This window comes from Ylistrum balloti, unplaced genomic scaffold (genome assembly GCF_031769215.1).
Source record: "Ylistrum balloti isolate Yb309-2 unplaced genomic scaffold, AGI_CSIRO_Ybal_v1 Utg371262, whole genome shotgun sequence".
NCBI lineage: Eukaryota > Metazoa > Mollusca > Bivalvia > Pectinida > Pectinidae > Ylistrum > Ylistrum balloti.
The window spans coordinates 21012-45849 of NW_026782680.1; the positions used below are offsets into that span (position 1 = coordinate 21012).

A 24838-nucleotide genomic window follows, 5' to 3' on the forward strand; every position below is an offset into this window, starting at 1 on the left:
TTCGTACTCCTAGGACTCGTCAATGATGCTACATCATACAGCTGATTCGTCCTTCTAGGATTCGTCAATGATGCTACATCATACAGGTAATTCGTACTCCTAGGACTCGTCAGTGATGCTACATCATACAGCTGATTTGTCCTTCTAGGACTCGTCAATGATGCTACATCATACAGGTGATTCGTACTCCTAGGACTCGTCAATGATGCTACATCATACAGCTGATTCGTCCTTCTAGGATTCGTCAATGATGCTACATCATACAGGTAATTCGTACTCCTAGGACTCGTCAGTGATGCTGTATCATACAGCTGTTTCGTCCTTGTAGGACTCATCAATGATGCTACATCATACAGCTGTTTCGTACTCCTGGGACTCGTCAGTGATGTTTGGGCCAAAATTCTGTAGCCTTGCAGGCGAGAAAATCCAAAGTAATCAAAGGTCAAAGGTCTAAGTCTAGACGGGGGCATGTACTAGACCCATAATATAATGAATTTCACATTTCCGATATTTCAGAACAACATCAAGAACATATGAATTTTAAGCGCATTTCAATAACAAAAACTATTTAGTGTAAAATAGCAAAACATTAATGCACTTCAATATCTAAATACTTACTGTACGCCAATAACTAAATATATAGAGTTGTGTATGTCAGTAACTAAATATTAACTGTGTGTAAATAACTGAACATTTAGTAAAGGGGAATAACTAACACACTTCAATAACTAAATATTAAGTGTGCATCATTATTTCAATATTATATGTGCGAAAGTTATAAAATTTAGTGCATTTCAAAAACCCATAAAATCATTGATTATACAATATAGTGCATTGAAAACCCGCCAAATACCAAGCGTACGTTTATAGAAAAAAGATAAAGTGAATGTTGATAACAAAATGTTTATTGCACTTCAATAACCAAATATTTTGTGTATTGCAATCACCAGTTATCTTATGTAAGTGAATTACCAAATATATCTAATGAACGTCGATAATAAAATCTGGCATATATCAATCACTAAATATCTCGTGAAGGTCAAATATCTAGTGAAAGGTCGACAACGACATGCCTACATTAACAAAATATCTACTATCTTTATGTACTAAACACTCAAACGGTTCGCTTTGGATCGTGAAAAAACTAGAAATAAGTTGATATCAACTCACCTGTGACATATATATGAAACTTCAATACGACTAAATAATATCTAATTCTAATACATAATCTCAAATTATTGCCACAACTGCTATATCTGTATACAACATATCACATCCTCCTCAACACATAATCTCAAACAGTATTACACAATCCCGAATGGGCCTTAACTAACGAAGGAAATGCTGGCATTGAACGACCTGCGCTCGGCCACAATGTAGATGCATCGATATCCATGTTTCTATAATGTGTACCTATGATCACGTGATTCGATATTTCAATGATCATGTGATGAATAATTAACTCTCGGGTTAACATCCACAGATTTTGGCGATTTGGATTTAAATATTGAAATTATTTGTCATTTAAAAGAAATTAAATATCTCCTATTTTATATAAAAAGCATCCCTTATGTAAAACTGGTATAGTGATGTTTGCTGATTCCAGTTCCCATACATTTAACACTGATCTTTCATGAATAACTTAAGCTATTGAGATATGTGCTAACAAAGTATTAAATCTAAAAGGTATACGGTGCATTAATAGAGTAAATACTTTTGCAAGTAGAATTGTTCATGAATATCATATTACATATAATATGAAGAAAACAACAATAGATAAAGTTGTCCCTGTGATAAACCTGAATAAATACCCGTGATAACACTCACACCTCACTCTCGTCATCGTCAGTCACATGACTTGGACGTTTCTTTCCACTACCAAATCTGTGGATTGAGTTCTGTTGAGAGTGAGTGTTGGTCACATTATTCTGGTTCTGTGTAGGAACTGGCGCAAAACATTTGACCAAGTTCACAATTTCACATTGCATACTTCCTAAAGCTTGAATTATGTTGCACAACGCTTTCTGATTTTCGTTCATTACTCTCCTCAAAAATTCTATATCGTCAATAATTTTTGTATTCATTTTGCTATTTGTTTGAAGGTGTTGTAAGCGCACATCAAGGAGTTTCTGCGATCGTTGGATGGCATCAAGTTGTGGAATAACCAATGTTGTAGGGGCTGGCGCCGCCGGGTTGGACGTTCGTCTATTAACACCTTTCCGCCGAGGGGGCGGCGCTCTGCAAGCTACAACACGTAAAACAAGCCAGCATTTGTTACCCAGACTGGGATGATTTAAGTACGATTGAATTAATGTTTAGTTACTACGTTTTACATACATGCCATATAAGGAAGAAAACAATAATGTTTTGTATTGATGCTATGTTGGTGAGCTGTTGGTTATTCGTGATTATGAATCGCTTGAGATCAATTCATCTGGTCTTGTATAGGATTCTACCTGTTAACGATTCCTTTTGAATTTGATTCATTCAATAAAATCTTTGTGAAATGAAAAAAAAAACACATAATAATTATATGTGAAGTTGTAGCCATTAACGTGTTTCTGCTACATTTACTCATGGTTAACATGTGTAGCCTGTGTTTATATGTACTGTAAGTAAGAAATATCTTAAATGAAAATTGGTAGATATGTTATACACGTGTTAACATACATTATCACAAAAACATCTATGTTTGTATCATATCTAAAAACTATACAATGCTATGCAGCGGGTACTTTATTTACATAATTTTGTTATCATCATCAGTGTATACAACTGTTTTCGCTGTATAATAAAATTTGTAGTGTTATTTTTCGATGTTTTTGTGAAGTTAAATGTGTTATGGGTTATGTAAGTGTTTTTGTTTAAACACACAGTGCTACTTACCTGGGACATACCTAAACAAAAAGGTTTTTTCATTTCAGAATATCTTATAAATCATATATAGAAAATGGAGGCGACAGGTACAGTAGCAATGAATTGTAACGTCTTCTCTGGCATACTTACGATCATTATACGTACATTTGCTGCCGATATGAACCCCCTCCTCCTCCTCCTCGTGTATAGTAGGGGGAGTGGCATATTGAATTCGGTTGGGCGCATTGGGTACTGGAGGGGGCGTGTCATGGGTGTCGGCGATCTCAACTTCCTCAGATCGTATGTTTGGCCCGCCTTCTTTTACTATAAAATTTACATGTAATGAGCAGCTATATGATTTCACAGCTGTTAATGATATAAACACCATTACACACCATCCAATTCGACATAGTAGTGCAAATAATACGACTACGAAAAACCACAGAAACACGATTCGACAAATATACATTGTAAGAGGACATTAACCTATATATATCTGGGGTGATATCAGCACAATGTGAAGAGTTACAATGCTATATACTTTATTACATCACAACATCATTTAAAGTAAATTTAAAGAAAACATCAGTTTATTGTGAACATGTTTTTGTTGATCTACCACACTATATTGTCTAGAACTTTGTTATCAACAATATAAATAACCACCAAAGTAACGTTTTGTGAAATTTTTTGTCAATATCAATTACACTGCATTAAGAACATTATTTTGTCAATATCATTTAAACTGCGTTTGGAACATAATTTTATCAATAACACTGTTTTAAGAATATTATTTTGCAATATCAATAACACTGCTTTAAGAATATTATTTAGTCAATATCAATAGCACAGCTTTAAGGATATTATTTTGTCAATATCAATTGCTCAGCTTTAAGGATATCAGTTTGTCATTACTCGACCCTGTGTGTTATCCATCACAGTATACTTACAGTTCTCCTTCTCATCTTTTGCTCGCTCTAGTTTAAACAGATATCTCTTGACAAGCCGCTGAATCATTTCGGAGTATGAGGTATTGTCAGTTTTCAGTTCCAACGTCTTGCAAATATTTTCTCGTCTCTTCTGCACAATTAAAATGTATATATCGATGTGTCATGAATGTTTCCAAATGATTATATATTATAATAAAGATATTGCAATAACACTGCTATTCTTCTGTGGCCGACTAAATGCGTTAAGAAAATAACGGTCTATATAGAAAATCTAAAGGATATTTTTGTAATATGAGATATTAGATACCAATATCTTAGGGAAATATCCCATTTCCATGTGCATTATGTTTATTGTGTACTCGATACTTATTTTGGGAACATTCCATTACTTGGATTGACTTGAACCTATTTGAAACTTTTCGTTGATGAACTGAAAGCGTTTTGCCCTCTGGAATATCGACCTTATTGTGTTTACTTTTCCAAATGTTCCCGTGTAAGTGTTTCCTTTACATTGTCTCCTCGGTTAATTGATTTTAAATTGATGTCAGAAATTTGTTCAAAATGACTTTTTTCTTTGTATCTGTACTTATCCTAACATGTTTAGGTTTAAGTTGTACAAAACTTAATACCCACAGCACATGTTTTCATACTTATATTTAATTCAACATCTTCATTTCCTAAATTGAACACGAAACATACAAAGTCAATCAATGTTGACAAATATACTATCTGATATTAGCAATACTAAGTTTAGCACCTCCAAACACCCCAATAACCAGCTGGATATCAACCTATATATACAAAGCGAGATAGTGAATGCTTAATCGATATACCCTAAATATTCATTACTCCAACTGAACACCACCAATAAATACAGCAAAGTATTTTCGAAATTGATATTTGTACATCGGCTTCAGGGTTGATATATAGACATTATCAGAAACATGTTTATCCGAATTCATGGCTGAAAATCGGATATCACCAGATAAATGCTTATCCGGCGTCAAGACCGACAACTGGACACACCAAACATACACGTTTACCCGGCGCCAAGACCGACAACTGGACACACCAAACATACACGTTTACCTGGCGTCAGGATTGATAATTGAACACCACCATATGATATTGGATACTACTGAGTTGATGTTTACCTGGCGTCAAGATTGATAATTGGACATCATCATTTTTTATCGTCACGGTACATATTTTAACAACACCCTATAAAGCGACAATGCCGATATTTGGACACCACAAGATAGATGTTTACACGGCGCCACGTACCGTTCAATGTAGCGCCTGTGAAACACCTTTCTAGTAGAGTACAGTGTGAACGTCGCCAGTATCTACACGTGCATATCATCCTCTATTTTAAATCTCATCCTTCCCAGTATGTAAATGTCGTGAAACACCTTTCTAGTAGAGTACAGTATGAACGTCGCCAGTATATAGATCTTATCCTACCCAATATGTAAATTCCGTGAAACACCTTTCTAGTAGAGTACAGTGTGAACGTCGCCAGTATATACACGTGCATATCATCCTTGTATATATAAATGCCGTGAAACAACAATGTGCGTCGAATTTCACAATTTAACAGGATACACTACCATAGGTTTTTTAAGACCAACTTTTCTTTTTCAGACATATGTGTGAATACTGTCAGGGATAGTTCCCTGGGATCAGATTTCATGTTTACAAAATATAACCTCGCACAGGAAGATTCTGACACTCCACACTTGCCATAAATTTCAACAAAACATCATTCACACCGAAATAGTTCACAAACATCTTATTATCTATATATTATTTATAGATAAAGGAAAATTAAAGGAATTAGATTTATGAACACACTAAGGATAACTGATCATGTTGAAATTAACGATAACAACTCTACAGTGACCTATTTGGAAAGTGTTAACCATTGAAATGAATGCAACGTTACTGTAACAGACAGGTAACCGATCAGTAGTCGGTTATATACTAAAACACATTGACCAAAATCCTCGAGCCCTACCTAAAAACGTGTTACCATGACGACAAGACTAAAATAACAGCTGTTGCTTGTTTACCACTTCGTAATACATTTGAAACAACACGATGGTTAAAGACCCGTGATCAACAAATTTACAGGTTACCTTGATAAATGTCTGTTTTCTAGCTTTCTGGTAAACCAGCCAATTACTATCAGCCATAGCAAACAAGTCCCTGCAAAACTTCCACAAGTAACAGAAGGACTTAATGGATGGGATCATGTTGAAGGGCACGGGCAAGGTACTGCCTTCGTCCATGTAATTTAGCCACAACTTCGTCCGGGCAAATTTCCACTCCACATCACAGTCGGTCTGAAATATAGCATCAATACAAATGTTTGATTGAAATAGGGAAAAAAGTAAAACTACGTAACATACACGGCTGTTATAGGAAAATGAAGGAGCACAACTTGTGAACTGGTGTATGAAGAGAGTGGAGTGTGACATGATGTGTCAACAATGGAATAAAAAAACTAGGGGGTTTGTAACGAGATATAATGCGCAAAGATCCACACTCAAGAAAATAAAGAAGCAGCGCGCGTTCGTATATACCCCTGGGTTTGTAAAAAGACATGGCGCGTTCAGCTTACGATGAAGCAGTAAAGAAGCAGCGCGCGTTCGTATATAACACAGGTTGTAAAGAGATATGGCGCGTTCGGGTTTAAAATGAGACGGTAAATAAGCAGTTTGCGTTCGTATTTAACACAGGTTGTAAAAAGATATGGCGCGTTCGGGTTTAAAATGAGACGGTAAATAAGCAGTTTGCGTTCGTATTTAACACAGGTTGTAAAAAGATATGGCGTGTTCGGGTTTAAAATGAGGCGGTAAATAAGCAGTTTGCGTTCGTATTTAACACAGGTTGCAAAGAATTGTGGCGCGTTCGGGGTACGACGAGACAGTAAATAAGCAGTGCGTGTTCCAATATAACACAGGTTGTAAAGAGACATGGCGCGTTCGGGTTTAAAATGAGACGGTAAATAAGCAGTTTGCATTCGTATTTAACACAGTTTGTAAAGAAATGCCACACGTTCGGGTTTAAAATGACACAGTAAAGAAGCTGTGCGCGTTCGTATATATCGAGAGGTTGTAAAGAGACATGGCGCGTTCAGGTTTACACTTGGGGTAGTAGGAAATATGTCGACTTCACGGTTGATATTGCAGTAATAAGTGGAAGAGCAACACTAGTGTTTAGAAGTTGTAAAACAGAAGTTTCTCACGCAAGGCTTCAGTCGATTGCACTAACTGTCTATAATTGGAACCCCATGCTCAAGTAGTCAAATATATTCCCATTGTGCTGGCTGCCGAGAGTTGTTTGAGAATACCGCCCTCCAGGAAGGGTGCGAGGCTTGCGGTGTACGATTAGTTGGCTACGTAACTGCCAACCCTCTATGTTTTACAACAGAATGTAATCACACCAAGTCGACTTCAAACAAAGTGGCAAACGTTTCACGATTTTATCGACATTAATACAAGTAAACGACAAAACAAACTATATATACTGTACACTGATCTACATCTATAATAGGGTATTTTGTTGGAGCCGTTACGATAGATAACGACTGTCAGAATATCATCTGATATAATCACTGTATAAAACTAGGCAGGTTCAGAATTCCTACAAAGGACGGATAGGACAGCATCCGTTCATGTTGAATTACATAAACTACTTCTAACCATTGATCTTTGTCCTCTGTCGTTGGTATAATCAAAAGACAAACGAACACATCGGATATGTACAGAGAACACCTAAAGAGAAATCCATTGTGGAAATCACAACTCGTTCTATCGAACAAATATTGACATCTGAGAACAGGAAACACCATTATGTTTAGTGACAAGGAACATTTATAGATAGACATAAGACTGCCATAAGCGGTTTTGATGATACTCGTAGGAGAAATAGCAGCGAATCATTGACACATAGAACTACCAAAACAAAATCTGAAGCCACACACAGAAACTAAATAAATAAAAAATAGATAAATAAAGTTCTTTCTGACCTTACACACAGATACAAAAACACAAAAAACCTGATGGTAAACACAGATAAACAAATCAAATTAACCCCACCCCTATACAGAACAACACCTGATGGTAAACACAGATAACCAAAACAATGTAACCCCCCCTAAACAGAACACCATCTGATGTAAACACAGATCAGAACACAACCCCTATCCGCACCCCCAAAACAAAAGCAAGAACACAACCTGATGGTAAACACAAAAATACAAGAACAGAACACCATCTGATTGTTTACAGATAAACGATGTACAAGAACAGAACACCATCTGATTGTTTACAGATAAACGATGTACAAGAACAGAACACCATCTGATTGTTTACAGATAAACGATGTACAAGAACAGAACACCATCTGATTGTTTACAGATAAACGATGTACAAGAACAGAACACCATCTGATTGTTTACAGATAAACGATGTACAAGAACAGAACACCATCTGATTGTTACAGATGTACAAGAACAGAACACCATCTGATTGTTTACAGATAAACGATGTACAAGAACAGAACACCATCTGATTGTTTACAGATAAACAGAACACCATCTGATTGTTTACAAGAACAGAAACATCTGATTGTTTACTATCTGATCTGTTTACAGATGTACCAACGATGTTTACAGATAAAGATGTACAAGAACAGAACACTATCTGATTGTTAATAGATGTACAAGAACAGAACACCATCTGATTGTTTACAGATAAACGATGTACAAGAACAGAACACCATCTGATTGTTTACAGATAAACGATGTACAAGAACAGAACACCATCTGATTGTTTACAGATAAACGATGTACAAGAACAGAACACTATCTGATTGTTTACAGATAAACGATGTACAAGAACAGAACACCATCTGATTGTTAACAGATAAACGATGTACAAGAACAGAACACCATCTCATTGTTTACAGATAAACGATGTACAAGAACAGAACACTATCTGAAGTTTACAGATAAACGATGTACAAGAACAGAACACCATCTGATTGTTTACAGATAAACGATGTACAAGAACAGAACACCATCTGATTGTTTACAGATAAACGATGTACAAGAACAGAACACCATCTGATTGTTAATAGATGTACAAGAACAGAACACTATCTGATTGTTAATAGATGTACAAGAACAGAACACTATCTGATTGTTAATAGATGTACAAGAACAGAACACCATCTGATTGTTTACAGATGTACAAGAACAGAAACACTATACAAGAACTGATTGTTACAAGAACAGAACAAATTGAAATACAAGAACAGAACCATCTGATTACAAGAACAGAAAAGGTTATAATGAAACAACAAAATTGTGTATGATGGTACGCATCAAAGGAAGATAACGTCTGATGTTAATGTGATCATGCAATACAGGAACGGTACCAGACTGATGCAAAATAGTACACATAGAACAGTGTGAAATGGTACACACAGAAATACCACAAAAGAACAGTGTGAAATGGTACACACAGAAATACCACAACAGAACAGTGTGAAATGGTACACACAGAAATACCACAACAGAACAGTGTGAAATGGTACACACAGAAATACCACAACAGAACAGTGTGAAATGGTACACACAGAAATACCACAACAGAACAGTGTGAAATGGTACACACAGAAATACCACAACAGAACAGTGTGAAATGGTACACACAGAAATACCACAACAGAACAGTGTGAAATGGTACACACAGAAATACCACAACAGAACAGTGTGAAATGGTACACACAGAAATACCACAACAGAACGGTGTGTAATGTACACACAGAAATACTACAACAGAACAGTGTGTAATGTACACACAGAAATACCACAACAGAACAGTGTGAAATGGTACACACAGAAATACCACAACAGAACAGTGTGAAATGGTACACACAGAAATACCACAACAGAACAGTGTGTAATGTACACACAGAAATACCACAACAGAACAGTGTGTAATGTACACACAGAAATACCACAACAGAACAGTGTGTAATGTACACACAGATACTACAACAGAACAGTGTGTAATGTACACACAGAAATACCACAACAGAACAGTGTGTAATGTACACACAGAAATACCACAACAGAACAGTGTGAAATGGTACACACAGTACACACAGAAATACCACAACAGAACAGTGTGTAATGTACACACAGAAATACCACAACAGAACAGTGTGTAATGTACACACAGAAATACCACAACAGAACAGTGTGTAATGTACACACAGAAATACCACAACAGAACAGTGTGTAATGTACACACAGAAATACCACAACAGAACAGTGTGTAATGTACACACAGAAATACCACAACAGAACAGTGTGTAATGTACACACAGAAATACCACAACAGAACAGTGTGTAATGTACACACAGAAATACCACAACAGAACAGTGTGAAATGGTACACACAGAAATACCACAACAGAACAGTGTGTAATGTACACACAGAAATACCACAACAGAACAGTGTGTAATGTACACACAGAAATACCACAACAGAACAGTGTGTAATGTACACACAGAAATACCACAACAGAACAGTGTGTAATGTACACACAGAAATACCACAACAGAACAGTGTGCAATGTACACAAAAAAGGAAACAAACAAGAAACAGAGTCTGAGAACACAATTGGACAGAACTACTATAGGTATGACTGCCTGATGGTGCATATACGACAATAAAAATATATACCACCAGGGATTATTTCAAATAAAAACCTTAAATGGATTGCATTATTTGGGGGTAACGTTATTTTGTTTTAGACTTACCTGTATGTCCTCGAACGAGTGGCTCATCATGGCGATCAGCATATTGATGAGGACGATGATGATAACGACGTGATAGATTCCAAAAAGTGATAACCCGACTCCCTCCACTATCGAGGTGCTGCTCTTCATCAACGACTCCGGATCATTTGGGCTGTAAACTACAACAGCTCTTACTTAATATATGGTATATAAAGCAGATGATAATAATAAAGCTCCATTTCACTCTCTGATCAAAGGGGAACACTTCTGCTGCTCATAATGTCCTACTTATTACGTTAGAGATGAAAAGGTCGGTTCTGACTGTCTACCCTCTAATGTGCGTACAAGTTACATTCTTATATACACTGCCTGTAATTTAGCCCGCATTGATGCTCCGCTTGTTTCAACTTGGGTTTCCTATAAGTCTACAACGGTAGGAAAGTCCTAATTTACCATCACAGACAACAGAGACTTCTCGGCCTTTTACGTTAACTCTCCACTTCTCTTTCAAGGAATATAAAATAACAGTTCTTTCATCAATATCAGCGCATCACGGATATTGTTCAGTAAGTTATGTTTTCTTAAAATAGTTTCAGCTAATATTCGAAATACTGATCAATAAAATAGATACAAAGTTCACAATACTACATATGATAAAGGTCATTTACAACCAATCACCGTGAAGTGAAATTAATAAAGGAAGTACCGTGCGTGGTTTTCACTGGAGCATCTATCTTTACGATAAAAGAATACAGAAACTTGTAGAAGAGACTACGTTACAAAGTGTTGGAGTAAGGAAAATAAAAAAAAAAACATAACAAAAGTGGTTTTGTCGGCAGAGAGATTAATACACAATTTTATCATACATGATAAACATGAACACAGGGTATGTGGGTGGTCTTAAAATAACCTTAGAAATCACACAATGCTTTGTGGGAATTATGACGAGTTACAGTTCTCACTACAAAGCTTACACTACAGGGAATGTAATCTTGGGCGTATTTATGGCGCTTCAAAACACATGGGTTAGGTAGATATTAATGAATTGTTGATTGGGCGCTAAATAAGTAGAGGAAGTCATGTGAAATGTTCTCGTGTGTGAAAGATAATAATTACATATAACTGAATCAGGAAAAAAAAATGATCGGACATGAGATACCACCGATTTACCAATATTTATACCATTTTGATATGTAACATGAAATCATTGTCCTGACTGTGATCACGACCACAGACTATTTCAACACAGAAACACGAAAAGGCATTATGTATTGAGGAAATACAAAATTTTGATGTTATGACTCCATACCTATCGAAATAAAACATGGTGTAGGTACACAAGATCACAGTCCAGTTTAATACATTGATTTTTGGACAGGGAAGGGGGGGTGCTACTTTGTCCTGTTTTGGTATGTCAACAGACTAATCGTACCTTAGTAAGAGTTAGAAAGCAAATTACTCACAAGGCCATTTCTTTTCATTTCCCTTTCAAAATTTTAAGATAATGTTTTAAAATGTTCTAACATTCATGGTATGTATGTGTAAATTGTAGAATAAGTATTGTACTGTAGTGAACGTAAGATACATGAAGATCTCTGTTTACAGCGACACCGAGACAAGAAAATCCAGAAGGTGTGCTCTTCAGCAAGTATTAATGGCATCGCTTCAGAATACACGCGTACTTAAGTTAGGAAAGGCTGTTTGACAGGAAATATATCAATGTAAAATGAATTCTAGCGTAATATTTGAGATTTGGTACACTTAGTTATCAGCTGATATTGAGCGTTTTAAATGACGTTTTGCTGGGCTACTGACAACACTTTTGAAGAAGTAGTTGACGACTTGATTCAATCACACGGTTCTTAATTAAATCCATTATGTTTCTCGTGCGCCCTCACTCCTTTAGACATCCATGTTCTGAGCGATTACCTAATACTCTAATAGATTTCCGAAGTTTCGGCGTGAGATATCACTAAACAGTAGTAGAACATTGTACAAAAGAGACATGGAGTGAATAGCACCCTTTACAAAATCATTTAGAAATAGATACAGTAGAGCCAAACTATAAATTCAATTGCATCATACAGCTGTTTCGTCCTGCAAGAACTCGTCATTGCTGCCAAGGACCTAGGTTTTGATGCCTAGGAGGCGACTGAGGGTAACCGGAAGTGAAGTGACAGACAAAATGTCAATATCTAAATTGGGAGAGGCACTAGCTCCAATATTCTATCAATTCTGTTAATTTCGTAGATCGTATAATTTTAGAAGCACAGCAAGTTCAGGTGTATATTCTAAAACATGCCACTGTTCCAAATGTGGCATGCAGGTTACGGCAAACTAAACATCCGCGCGATATTTTGTCATTCATAAATATACATAGTGTCTTTTAATAAGTTAGTTGTACTACACCTTGGTGTGTTCCGATGTTTATGAGCTTAAAACACAGTTCTCCAGTGGACGTTTTAATTCCTGATGATTGGTAAGTGTATACCGGCTATCGTCTACAACTTCAGAATAACACAGAAACTATTTACTTATTCTTTAGAGGTAATTGGACCCCCTTTTTAAATTGTTAATCCTTCCTGACATTCTAGATTTCGACATTGACTCCTGCCATTTCGGAGTCTGGGATGAGTAAGTATCGAAGTAACCAGGAACAACTCGGGGACAATGTCTGTTGATAGTGGTACAGACAATGGAACTCTGGGACAATATGTTTGTTGATAGTGGTACAGAAAATGGAACTCTGGGACAATGCCTGGTGATAGTGGTACAGACAATGGAACTCTGGGACAATGCCTGGTGATAGTGGTACAGACAATGGAACTCTGGGATAATGCCTGTTGATAGTGGTACAGACAATGGAACTCTTGGACAATGCCTGGTGATAGTGGTACAGACAACGGAACTCTGGAACAATATGTCTGTTGATAGTGGTACAGGCAATGGAACTCTGGGAAAATGCCTGTTGATAGTGGTACAGACAATGGAACTCTGGGACAATGCCTGGTGATAGTGGTACAGACTATGGTACTCTGGGACAATGTCTGTTGATAGTGGTACAGACAATGGAACTCTGGGACAATGTCTGTTGATAGTGGTACAGACAATGGAACTCGAGGACGATGTCTGTTCATAGTGGTACAGACAATGGAACTCTGGGACAATGCCTGTTCATAGTGGTACAGACAATGGAACTCTGGGACAATGCCTGTTGATAGTGGTACAGACGATAGAACTATAGGACAATGTGTGTTGGTAGTGGGACAATATGTCTGTTGATAGTGATACAGATAATGGAAGTATGGGACAATGCCTGTTGATAGTGGTACAGACAATGGAACTCTGGGACAATATGTCTGTTGATAGTGGTACCGACAATGGAACTCGAGGAATGTCTGTTGATAGTGGACAATATGAACTCTGACAATGCCTTGATAGTGGTACAGACAATGAATGGACAATGTCTGTTGATATGCCTGTTGATAGTGGTACAGACAATGGAACTGTGGGACAATGTCTGTTGATAGTGGTACAGACAATGGAACCCGAGGACGATGTCTGTTGATAGTGGTACAGACATAGAACTCTATGAAAATGCCTGTTGATAGTGGTACAGACAATGGAAACTCTAGTGGTACAGACAACAATGCCTTGATAGTGGTACAGACAATGGTCTGTTGATAGTGGTACAGACAATGGAACTCTGTGACAATATGTCTGTTGATAGTGGTACAGACAATGGAACTGGAGGATGATGTCTATGATAGTGGTACAGACAATGGAGCTTGGGGACAATGCCTGTTGATAGTGGTAGAGACAATGGAACTGTGGGACAATGTCTGTTGATAGTGGCACAGACAATGGAACTCTGGGACAATGCCTGGTGATAGTGGTACATACTATGGAACTCTGGGAAAATGCCTGTTGATAGTGGTACAGACAATGGAAGTATGGGACAATGCCTGTTGATAGTGGTACTGACAATGGAACTCTTGGACAATGTATGTTGACAGTGGTACAGACAATGGAACTGTGGGACAATGTCTGTTGATAGTGGTACAGACAATAGAACTCTGGGACAATGTCTGTTGATAGTGGTACTGACAATGGAACTCTGGGACAATGTCTGTTGATAGTGGGGAAAATGGAACTCTGGGACAATGCCTTGATAGTGGTACAGACAATGTAGGAATGGAATGTCTCTGGGACAATATGTCTGTTGATAGTGGTACAGACAATGGAACTCTGGGACAATGTCTGTTGATAGTGGTACAGACAATGGAACTCTGGGACAATGTCTGTTGATAGTGGTACAGACAATGGAACTCTGGTACAATGTCTGTTGATAGTGGCACAGACAATGGAACTCTGGGACAATGTCTGTTGATAATGGTACAGACAATGGAACTGTTGATAGTGGGACAATGCCTGGTGATAGTGGTACAGACAATGGAACTCTGGGACAATGTCTGTTGATAGTGGTACAGACATAGAACTCTATGACAATGCCTGTTGATAGTGATACAGACAATGGAAGTATGGGACAATGTCTGTTGATAGTGGTACAGACAATGGAACTCTGGGACAATGTCTGTTGATAGTGGTACAGACAATGGAACTCTGGGACAATGTCTGTTGATAGTGGTACAGACAATGGAACTGTGGGACAATGTCTGTTGATAGTGGTACAGACAATAGAACTCTGGGACAATGTCTGTTGATAGTGGTACTGACAATGGAACTCTGGGACAATGTCTGTTGATAGTGGTACAGACAATGGAACTCTGGGATAATGCCTGTTGATAGTGGTAGGAAAATGGAACTCTGGGACAATGCCTGTTGATAGTGGTACAGACAATGGAACTCTGTGGTACAGAATGGAACTCTATGACAATGCCTGTTGATAGTGGTACAGACAATGGAACTGTTGATAGTGGTACAGGGACAATGTCTGTAGGAAAATGATAGTGGTACAGACAATGGAACTCTGTTGATAGTGGGACAATGTCTGTTGATAGTGGTACAGACAATGGAACTATGGGACAATGACTGTTGATAGTGGTACAGACAATGGAACTCTGGGACAATGGAAAATGCCTGTTGATAGTGGTACAGACAATGGAACTCTGGGACAATGTCTGTTGGTAGTGGTACAGACAATGGAAGTATGGGACAATGTCTGTTGATAGTGGTACAGACAATGGAAGTATGGGACAATGCCTGTTGATAGTGGTACAGACAATGGAACTCTGGGACAATGTCTGTTGATAGTGGTACAGAAAATGGAACTCGAGGACGATGTCTGTTGATAGTGGTACAGAAAATGGAACTCGAGGACGATGTCTGTTGATAGTGGTACTGACAATTGAACTCTGGGACAAAGTCTGTTGATAGTGGTAAAGACAATGGAACTTGGGGACAATGCCTGTTGATAGTGGTACAGACAATGGAACTGTGGGACAATGTCTGTTGGTAGTGGTACAGACGATAGAACTATAGGAAAATGTCTGTTGATAGTGGTACAGACAATGGAACTCTGGGACAATATGTCTGTTGATAGTGATACAGATAATGGAAGTATGGGACCATGCCTGTTGATAGTGGTACAGACAATGGAATCTGGGTACAGACAATGGAACTCTGGGACAATGTCTGTTGATAGTGGTACAGACAATGGAACTCTGGGACAATGTCTGTTGATAGTGGTACAGACAATGGAACTCTGTGACAATATGTCTGTTGATAGCGGTACAGACAATGGAACTCGAGGACGATGTCTGTTGATAGTGGTACTGACAATTGAACTCTGGGACAAAGTCTGTTGATAGTGGTAAAGACAATGGAACTTGGGGACAATGCCTGTTGATAGTGGTACAGACAATGGAACTGTGGGACAATGTCTGTTGATAGTGGTACAGACAATGGAACTCGAGGACGATGTCTGTTGATAGTGGTACTGACAATTGAACTCTGGGACAAAGTCTGTTGATAGTGGTAAAGACAATGGAACTTGGGGACAATGCCTGTTGATAGTGGTACAGACAATGGAACTGTGGGACAATGTCTGTTGATAGTGGTACAGACAATGGAACTCGAGGACGATGTCTGTTGATAGTGGTACTGACAATGGAACTCTGACAATGCCTGGTGATAGTGGTACAGACAATGAAACTCTGGGACAATGTCTGTTGATAGTGGTAGAGACAATGGAACTTGGGGACAATGCCTGTTGATAGTGGTACAGACAATGGAACTGTGGGACAATGCCTGTTGAGAGTGGTACAGACAATGGAACTCTGTGACAATATGTCTGTTGATAGCGGAACAGACAATGGAACTCTGGGACAATATGTCTGTTGATAGCGGTACAGACAATGGAACTCTGGGACAATATGTCTGTTGATAGTGGTACAGACACTGGAACTCTGGGACAATGTCTGTTGATAGTGGTACAGACACTGGAACTCTCGGACAATGTCTGTTGATAGTGATACAGACACTGGAACTCTGGGACAATGTCTGTTGATAGTGGTACATGCAATGGAACTCTGGGACAATGTCTGTTGATAGTGGTAGGAAAATGGAACTCTGGGACAATGTCTGTTGATAGTGGTACAGACAATGGAACTCTGGGACAATGCCTGTTGATAGTGGTACAGACACTGGAACTCTGGGACAATGCCTGTTGATAGTGGTACAGACAATGGAACTCTGGGACAATGTCTGTTAATACCGAAATATCAGCTGCTAACTGCTTTCAGGGCACTAATTCTAACACTACAGTCTATGTTACAGTTGCCTGATTTCAATGTCGTGGTGGTTACATGTTGTGGGAATGTTATCAATAAACATATCAAAGGTTTTGAAATATCTTTAAAACGATCAATCGGTATATAACTTATCCATGTTACCCCCATTCTATCTAAGTAATATCACCTTATAATTCGCCTAACCATCTCAGAACAGTTTGGTCGGAATTGGTCTAATATCTATTTTCTCTGTATTTTATCATATCATTCTGTTAAAGTGAATGCAAGACGCAAGAATAAGTATAATTGTGGAATTAAAAAAAAAGTTACCATGCAAAAATGTAAAACCGAGAATAAATCTCTACTTTTTCAAAACTATTTGAACAAGTGCAATTCTACTTAAGTGTTGGATTCGATATTGGGCATAGCTACCTCTGTGAGACCAGTGATTCTATAACCATTGGTAAATACTAAAAATGTGTTTTCTTGTCTATAACATGGCAATTACACGAGGGAGAAAGGCTTCCGAGAATTATCTAGATAAAACATTGCATCAACCAGCCATTTAACAATCCATATTCGACACAGGTGTGCATGCAGATAAAAGGAAACAACAATAGATTCCAGTGCCTTTAGGAATCAGTTTTCTTCTACGATTAAATTTAGATATCTTAGAAGAAATAATTGAAACATTCCACGTTAATCTGTAAGGAGCCCGTGTGTTTCATGTGAAGACTAACAGCACGTGCATCAGTGAAGATAGCGGAAGAAAGAAAACTGGAGATGGAGTTTACCCGTGAGTTTGCCTGTACTGGTACCGCACACAGACGAGGGGAGCCCTGTAATGTTAGTTCGTATTACACCATAATGTTTTCTCTCATATAAACTTTTAATCTTATGTAGATATGTAAGTTATTTACCATCAATAACAAGGTATTGTGATATAGTGAGCATTCACTCGAATATTACACATAGATTTCGCGTTTACAAGGTTTACACATAGCCTGAACCAGTCCATGCATATATATATATACATCAGTAAAATCGCGTGAAAAGCGATCACTATCAATTAATAATTATGTAATTATAATAATTATATATTAAGAAATGAATTATATATGTTTTTCATATCGTCAGGATATTGTGATATATATATATATGTTGTTATTTTATATCGCACCAATATTACACTAAATAGGTATCTGATGTAGATAACGAGAAAAAAATATTTACAATTTTCCGACAACTTTACCTGGTCCAGCAAATGACAATAGTTTGATGTCAAATATTCGTTGGCGTATCATAATGTATAAATCAACTTAATGTTACAAGGGATACGGGTACAAACATTGTTCAGGTTTTGTTACCGCTTATTGTGCGTCAAGACGATTTTCAAGTGACAATTATTCCCTAAGGTGTTGTGACACTTGGTTTATTAGGCGACTCCCGGGGAGGCCTTACATATCTTTATATAGGTATATACATTTGTATATGTGTACATAACTAGTTGTGGCACCTGCAGATGTTCATTCTTGGTTAAAAAATGTCAGTTTATAGATATTTCTATATTCATATCTTGATATAAAACTGAAGGATATATATATAGTTAATTATAGTAGAGTATCTATTAGTGTACAACTGAAAGATTTATAAAACTGGACTATTTGGTGTCGCCCTTTGTCACCTCGATGTATACATATATTTATCTATATATCACAGTTCCTGGTCATTACTATTAAGTTAACACTTGATATGGTAGATCAAGATCATTACAGATCCGTGTCAATTTGTTTATTGATATGAAATAAAGAAATAAAAACACGGACGAAATGTTACTTCATATACATCTCTAGGTATGTCCTGTAGCTACAATCCTACTTAGACATTTGTGTTATACGTACCATGTTGAGAATCTGATAGAAATAATTTAATGTTCATATTGTTGTTACGACAATGTATGTCTCATCGCCGTCATATAGACGGTGCTGTAGGCGGGTTATTAATGATATATTTGTACAGCTCTACTGACACTGATCTCAACAGTTATCATTGTTACTTTGGTCTCACAACACTTACAGTATCTAATTCTACGACTAATATTATACCTAAAAAGAGATATTCGATACAACGTTAATTGGAAAATAATAATAATAATAATAAATCATAATTCTGTAATTTTCGCCTTTGGTTTTGATGAGACAATGTAAACAGATGAATGTAAACAGATATGAACTGGGTAAGAAAGGTGTATAAATGTATACATACATGCACTAGTACCAGCAGAACGATTGTTTAAACCATGACTGCACATGATTTTGTTGCGAGCACAGTCTATAACCATACAGTGACGATCTACACAGGACAGAAAGAACACAAAGTTATCGTATTATCATCAGGTATACATAATACTGGCTATTTTCACCATCGAACAACTGCTGACCGTATCGGAATGATGGTCAGGGCGAGAGTGGTCAAGGTCAGAAAACGGCACGAAAGGTATTTAACTGATTAATTATGATAATTTAAAACACATATAAATATTGATAAATCGGGTTAATTATAAATCCCCCCTCCTTTTTTGTTCGAGATGAAACATTTCATTGACTTTTAAGTGATTTTTACATTCTCTGCAGCTAACACAAATAGTGAAAATATATTTATGGGTACGAAACTATGGTATAGTGACATAGTGTACAATGATATATAAGCGATAGAAACATTATCTTAATAATGTATTTAGGTGTGTTTATTTAGGTTAGCAAATCCCTCTAAAACATGACACCATTACCTTCAAGTTTGATTAAAAGAAAAGTCATGTCCTCATTCACATGCCTGTAATACTACGTCATCAACAGTAGTGTACATGTAATACTACGTTATCAACAGTAGTGTCCATGTAATACTACGTCATCAACAGTAGTGAACATGTAATACTACGTCATCAACAGTAGTGACCATGTAATACTACGTCATCAACAGTAGTGTACATGTAATACTACGTCATCAATGATAGTGAACATGTAATACTACGTGATCAACAGTAGAGAACATGTAATACTACGTCATCAACAGTAGTGTACATGTAATACTACGTTATCAACAGTAGTGTACATGTAATACTACGTTATCAACAGTAGTGTACATGTAATACTACGTCATCATCTATGGTAGCGAACATGTAATACTACGTCATCAATAGTAGTGTACACTTATGACGTTTTATGAGCGCAGCAGTTGTTCGATGATGTGGTAGATATAGCCGGTACATAGAAGGAAACAGTGTTATATTAGTCAGACATGTTACATATATACAAAGGTGAACGTTGTCGTTACTAACGTTAATTAATGGTGTCAATGATTTCATGCTATTACGATAAAAGTTTGATACAGACATTTGGTTTCATTGGAGAGACATATTTAACGTCTTAGCGTAGAAAAATACATGCTAACACTGATGGGTTAGAATATTCTGTTAATGAACATGAAATAAAAGAGTTGTTCCCCTTACAACACGTATGATACACATACTTCCTTCTGGCCCTGGATGTTTAACGTTGATGTCGTTGATGCTGACCTGACCGAACATCGACCAGAAGAGGCTATAGAACGTCTGTCGTAACCTGTAACCATAGATACAACAGTCAGTTGTCAGTCGTAACCTGTAACCATAGATACAACAGTCAGTTGTCTGTCGTAACCTGTAACCATAGATACAACAGTCAGTCTTAACTTGTAACCATAGATACAACAGTCAGTTGTCTAACGTAACCTGTAACCAAAGATACAAGTCAGTTGTCAGTCGTAACTTGTAACCATACATACAACAGACAGTTATCAGTCGTAACTTGTAACCATACATACAACAGACGGTTATCAGTCGTAACTTGTAACCATACATACAGCGGACAGTTACCTTTCGTAACTTGTAACCATACATACAACAGACAGTTACCTTTCGTAACTTGTAACCATACATACAACAGACAGTTACCAGTCGTAACTTGTAACCATACATACAGCAGACGGTTATCAGTCGTAACTTGTAACCATACATACAGCAGACGGTTATCAGTCGTAACTTGTAACCATACATACAGCAGACGGTTATCAGTCGTAACTTGTAACCATACATACAGCAGACGGTTATCAGTCGTAACTTGTAACCATACATACAGCAGACGGTTATCAGTCGTAACTTGTAACCATACATACAGCAGTCGTAACTTGTAACCATACATACAGCAGACGGTTATCAGTCGTAACTTGTAACCATACATACAGCAGACGGTTATCAGTCGTAACTTGTAACCATACATACAGCAGACGGTTATCAGTCGTAACTTGTAACCATACATACAGCAGACGGTTATCAGTCGTAACTTGTAACCATACATACAGCAGACGGTTATCAGTCGTAACTTGTAACCATACATACAACAGACAGTTACCTTTCGTAACTTGTAACCATACATACAGCAGACGGTTATCAGTCGTAACTTGTAACCATACATACAGCAGACAGTTATCAGTCGTAACTTGTAACCATACATACAGCAGACAGAGTCACTTGTAACCATACATACAGCAAACGGTTATCAGTCGTAACTTGTAACCATACATACAGCAGACAGTTATCAGTCGTAACTTGTAACCATACATACAGCAGACGGTTATCAGTCGTAACTTGTAACCATACATACAGCAGACGGTTATCAGTCGTAACTTGTAACCATACATACAGCAGACGGTTATCAGTCGTAACTTGTAACCATACATACAGCAGACGGTTATCAGTCGTAACTTGTAACCATACATACAGCAGACAGTTACCAGTCGACACTTGTAACCATACATACAACAGACGGTTATCAGTCGTAACTTGTAACCATACATACAGCAGACGGTTATCAGTCGTAACTTGTAACCATACATACAGCAGACGGTTATCAGTCGTAACTTGTAACCATACATACAACAGACGGTTATCAGTCGTAACTTGTAACCATACATACAGCAGACGGTTATCAGTCGTAACTTGTAACCATACATACAGCAGACATTCGTAACTTGTAACCATACATACACGGTTACAGACGGTTATCAGACGGTATAACTTGTAACCATACATACAAGCAGACGGTTATCAGTCGTTTGTAACCATACATACAGCAGAGACGGTTATCAGTCGTAACTTGTAACCATACATACAGCAGACGGTTATCAGTCGTAACTTGTAACCATACATACAGCAGACGGTTATCAGTCGTAACTTGTAACCATACATACAGCAGACGGTTATCAGTCGTAACTTGTAACCATACATACAGCAGACGGTTATCAGTCGTAACTTGTAACCATACATACAGCAGACGGTTATCAGTCGTAACTTGTAACCATACATACAGCAGACGGTTATCAGTCGTAACTTGTAACCATACATACAGCAGACGGTTATCAGTCGTAACTTGTAACCATATATACAGCAGACGGTTATCAGTCGTAACTTGTAACCATACATACAGCAGACGGTTATCAGTCGTAACTTGTAACCATACATACAGCAGACGGTTATCAGTCGTAACTTGTAACCATACATACAGCAGACGGTTATCAGTCGTAACTTGTAACCATACATACACCATACATACAGCAACTTGTAACCATACATACAGCAGACGGTTATCAGTCGTAACTTGTAACCATATATACAGCAGACGGTCATCAGTCGTAACTTGTAACCATACATACAACAGACGGTTATCAGTCGTAACTTCAACCTATAAGTATTTCCTAATGAATAACAATGAAAAGGACATGGTTGAAATGTAATAATCTGTAGTAACACGTACATTGTAAACTGTAGCTCTGTACATTGTGTCTGCCGTAACAATGATATTTCAGTCTAAAACCTCGGATTGAGAGTATGTCGTGTTACCCCAACACCGAACAGAAGTCTTTTTGTTTGTAACTTTGGTTAGAGAGTATGTCGAATCCCTAACACCGAACAGACTTTTTTAGTTTGTAACTTTGGTTATAGAGTATGTCGTGTAACCCCAACACCTAACAGAAGTCTTTTCCGGTTGTAACTTTGGTTAAAGAGTATGTCGTGTTACCCAACACCGAACAGAAGTCCTTTTGTTTGTAACTTTGGTTAGAGTGTATCGTAACCCCAACACCTAACAGAAGTATTTTTCGTTTGTAACTTTGGTTAGAGAGTATGTCGTATCCCTAACACCGAACAGAAGTCTTTTCCGGTTGTAACTTTGGTTAAAGAGTATGTCGTGTTACCCAACACCGAACAGAAGTCCTTTTGTTTGTAACTTTGGTTAGAGAGTGTATCGTAACCCCAACACCTAACAGAGGTATTTTTCGTTTCTAACTTTGGTTAGAGAGTATGTCGTATCCCTAACACCGAACAGAAGATTAACATTAATTAACAGCATTGCGAGATGTTACACAAATAGGAATCGATTTCATATTTTAGTTCTAAAATCAAAAAATCAAAATCGAACAGATACTGTGTATATCTTCAGGAAATCTGATATTTCCGACAATGTTTCACGTTTTTGTTTTGATAACATCCGTTTCCTTTTTTCTTTTAGAAGATAAAACATCAAAAGACGAAATAAACATGTTAGACATATTACCCCTGAAAAGCCTCCGCCGCGTGTACGTAGACAATCTGTCCGTTCATAGTCATCTTAATTCTTTGAGCTCCATAGTACCAGTACAGATTATGGAGACCTACCATGAATGCAAACAGGACCTAAAATACAAAACGGATCATGTTAAACAGTCAAATTAGTAATTATACAATAAACTTTAGACTAGATTAGAGTTCATTCATTGTACAAAATAAATTATTTATTTCTGTTAATGATAAAATTGTACAAATGATTTCTTGCCACATTTCTGTGAATGATAAGGTTGTACAAAATTAATGATTTCTTTAATGATTAAATTGTAGAAAATATTGATTTGTTCTGTTGATAATAGTAGGAATCAAAAGTAAACACACGACCGACCAATCTTATTTTATAAAAAAATTTAAACCAGTAAATAAATTTAATAAGCAGATTATCAACACTCGAGATAAATACAGTTACATGTAAGACAGACATCTTTATCAACTCCTCAGTAAAACGGAAGTTTAAGGGATGGATAGATCGTCCATCACATGTAATCATGTTCCTCAAACATCTTTAAAAAGTCAAAAATACATTATTAAATGAAATCGGTATTCGACTATCTAAATGCAATAGAGGAGAATAACAAAATAAAAATGCCGTCAATTGAAAAACATGCTTTTTTAGTTGAAGAGAGAGATATGTTTGGTATTATATACAAATAAAATGTTCAGCTATTAATCATACGTTAACATTGTGTGTTATACTGATTTGTGGGTAAGTAACATAAGGCAGTGTAAGATGAGAACCAGTCATCATTTACCACTAAAATAAAGA

The 24838-nt window shown here is 37.2% G+C and overlaps 1 protein-coding gene across 1 annotated transcript in view; it reads right to left on the reverse strand.

Annotated features, from left to right (window-relative positions):
- Positions 1–1823: 1823 nt before the first annotated feature.
- LOC132561670 (short transient receptor potential channel 7-like) overlaps positions 1824–24838 on the reverse strand; it is a 65682-nt gene continuing 42667 nt past the window's right edge. The window contains 7 exon segments of the mRNA XM_060226373.1: positions 1824–2205; positions 3003–3174; positions 3807–3936; positions 5945–6151; positions 10645–10802; positions 20904–20995; positions 24023–24141. Coding sequence (XP_060082356.1) covers positions 1824–2205; positions 3003–3174; positions 3807–3936; positions 5945–6151; positions 10645–10802; positions 20904–20995; positions 24023–24141 — 1260 coding nt within the window.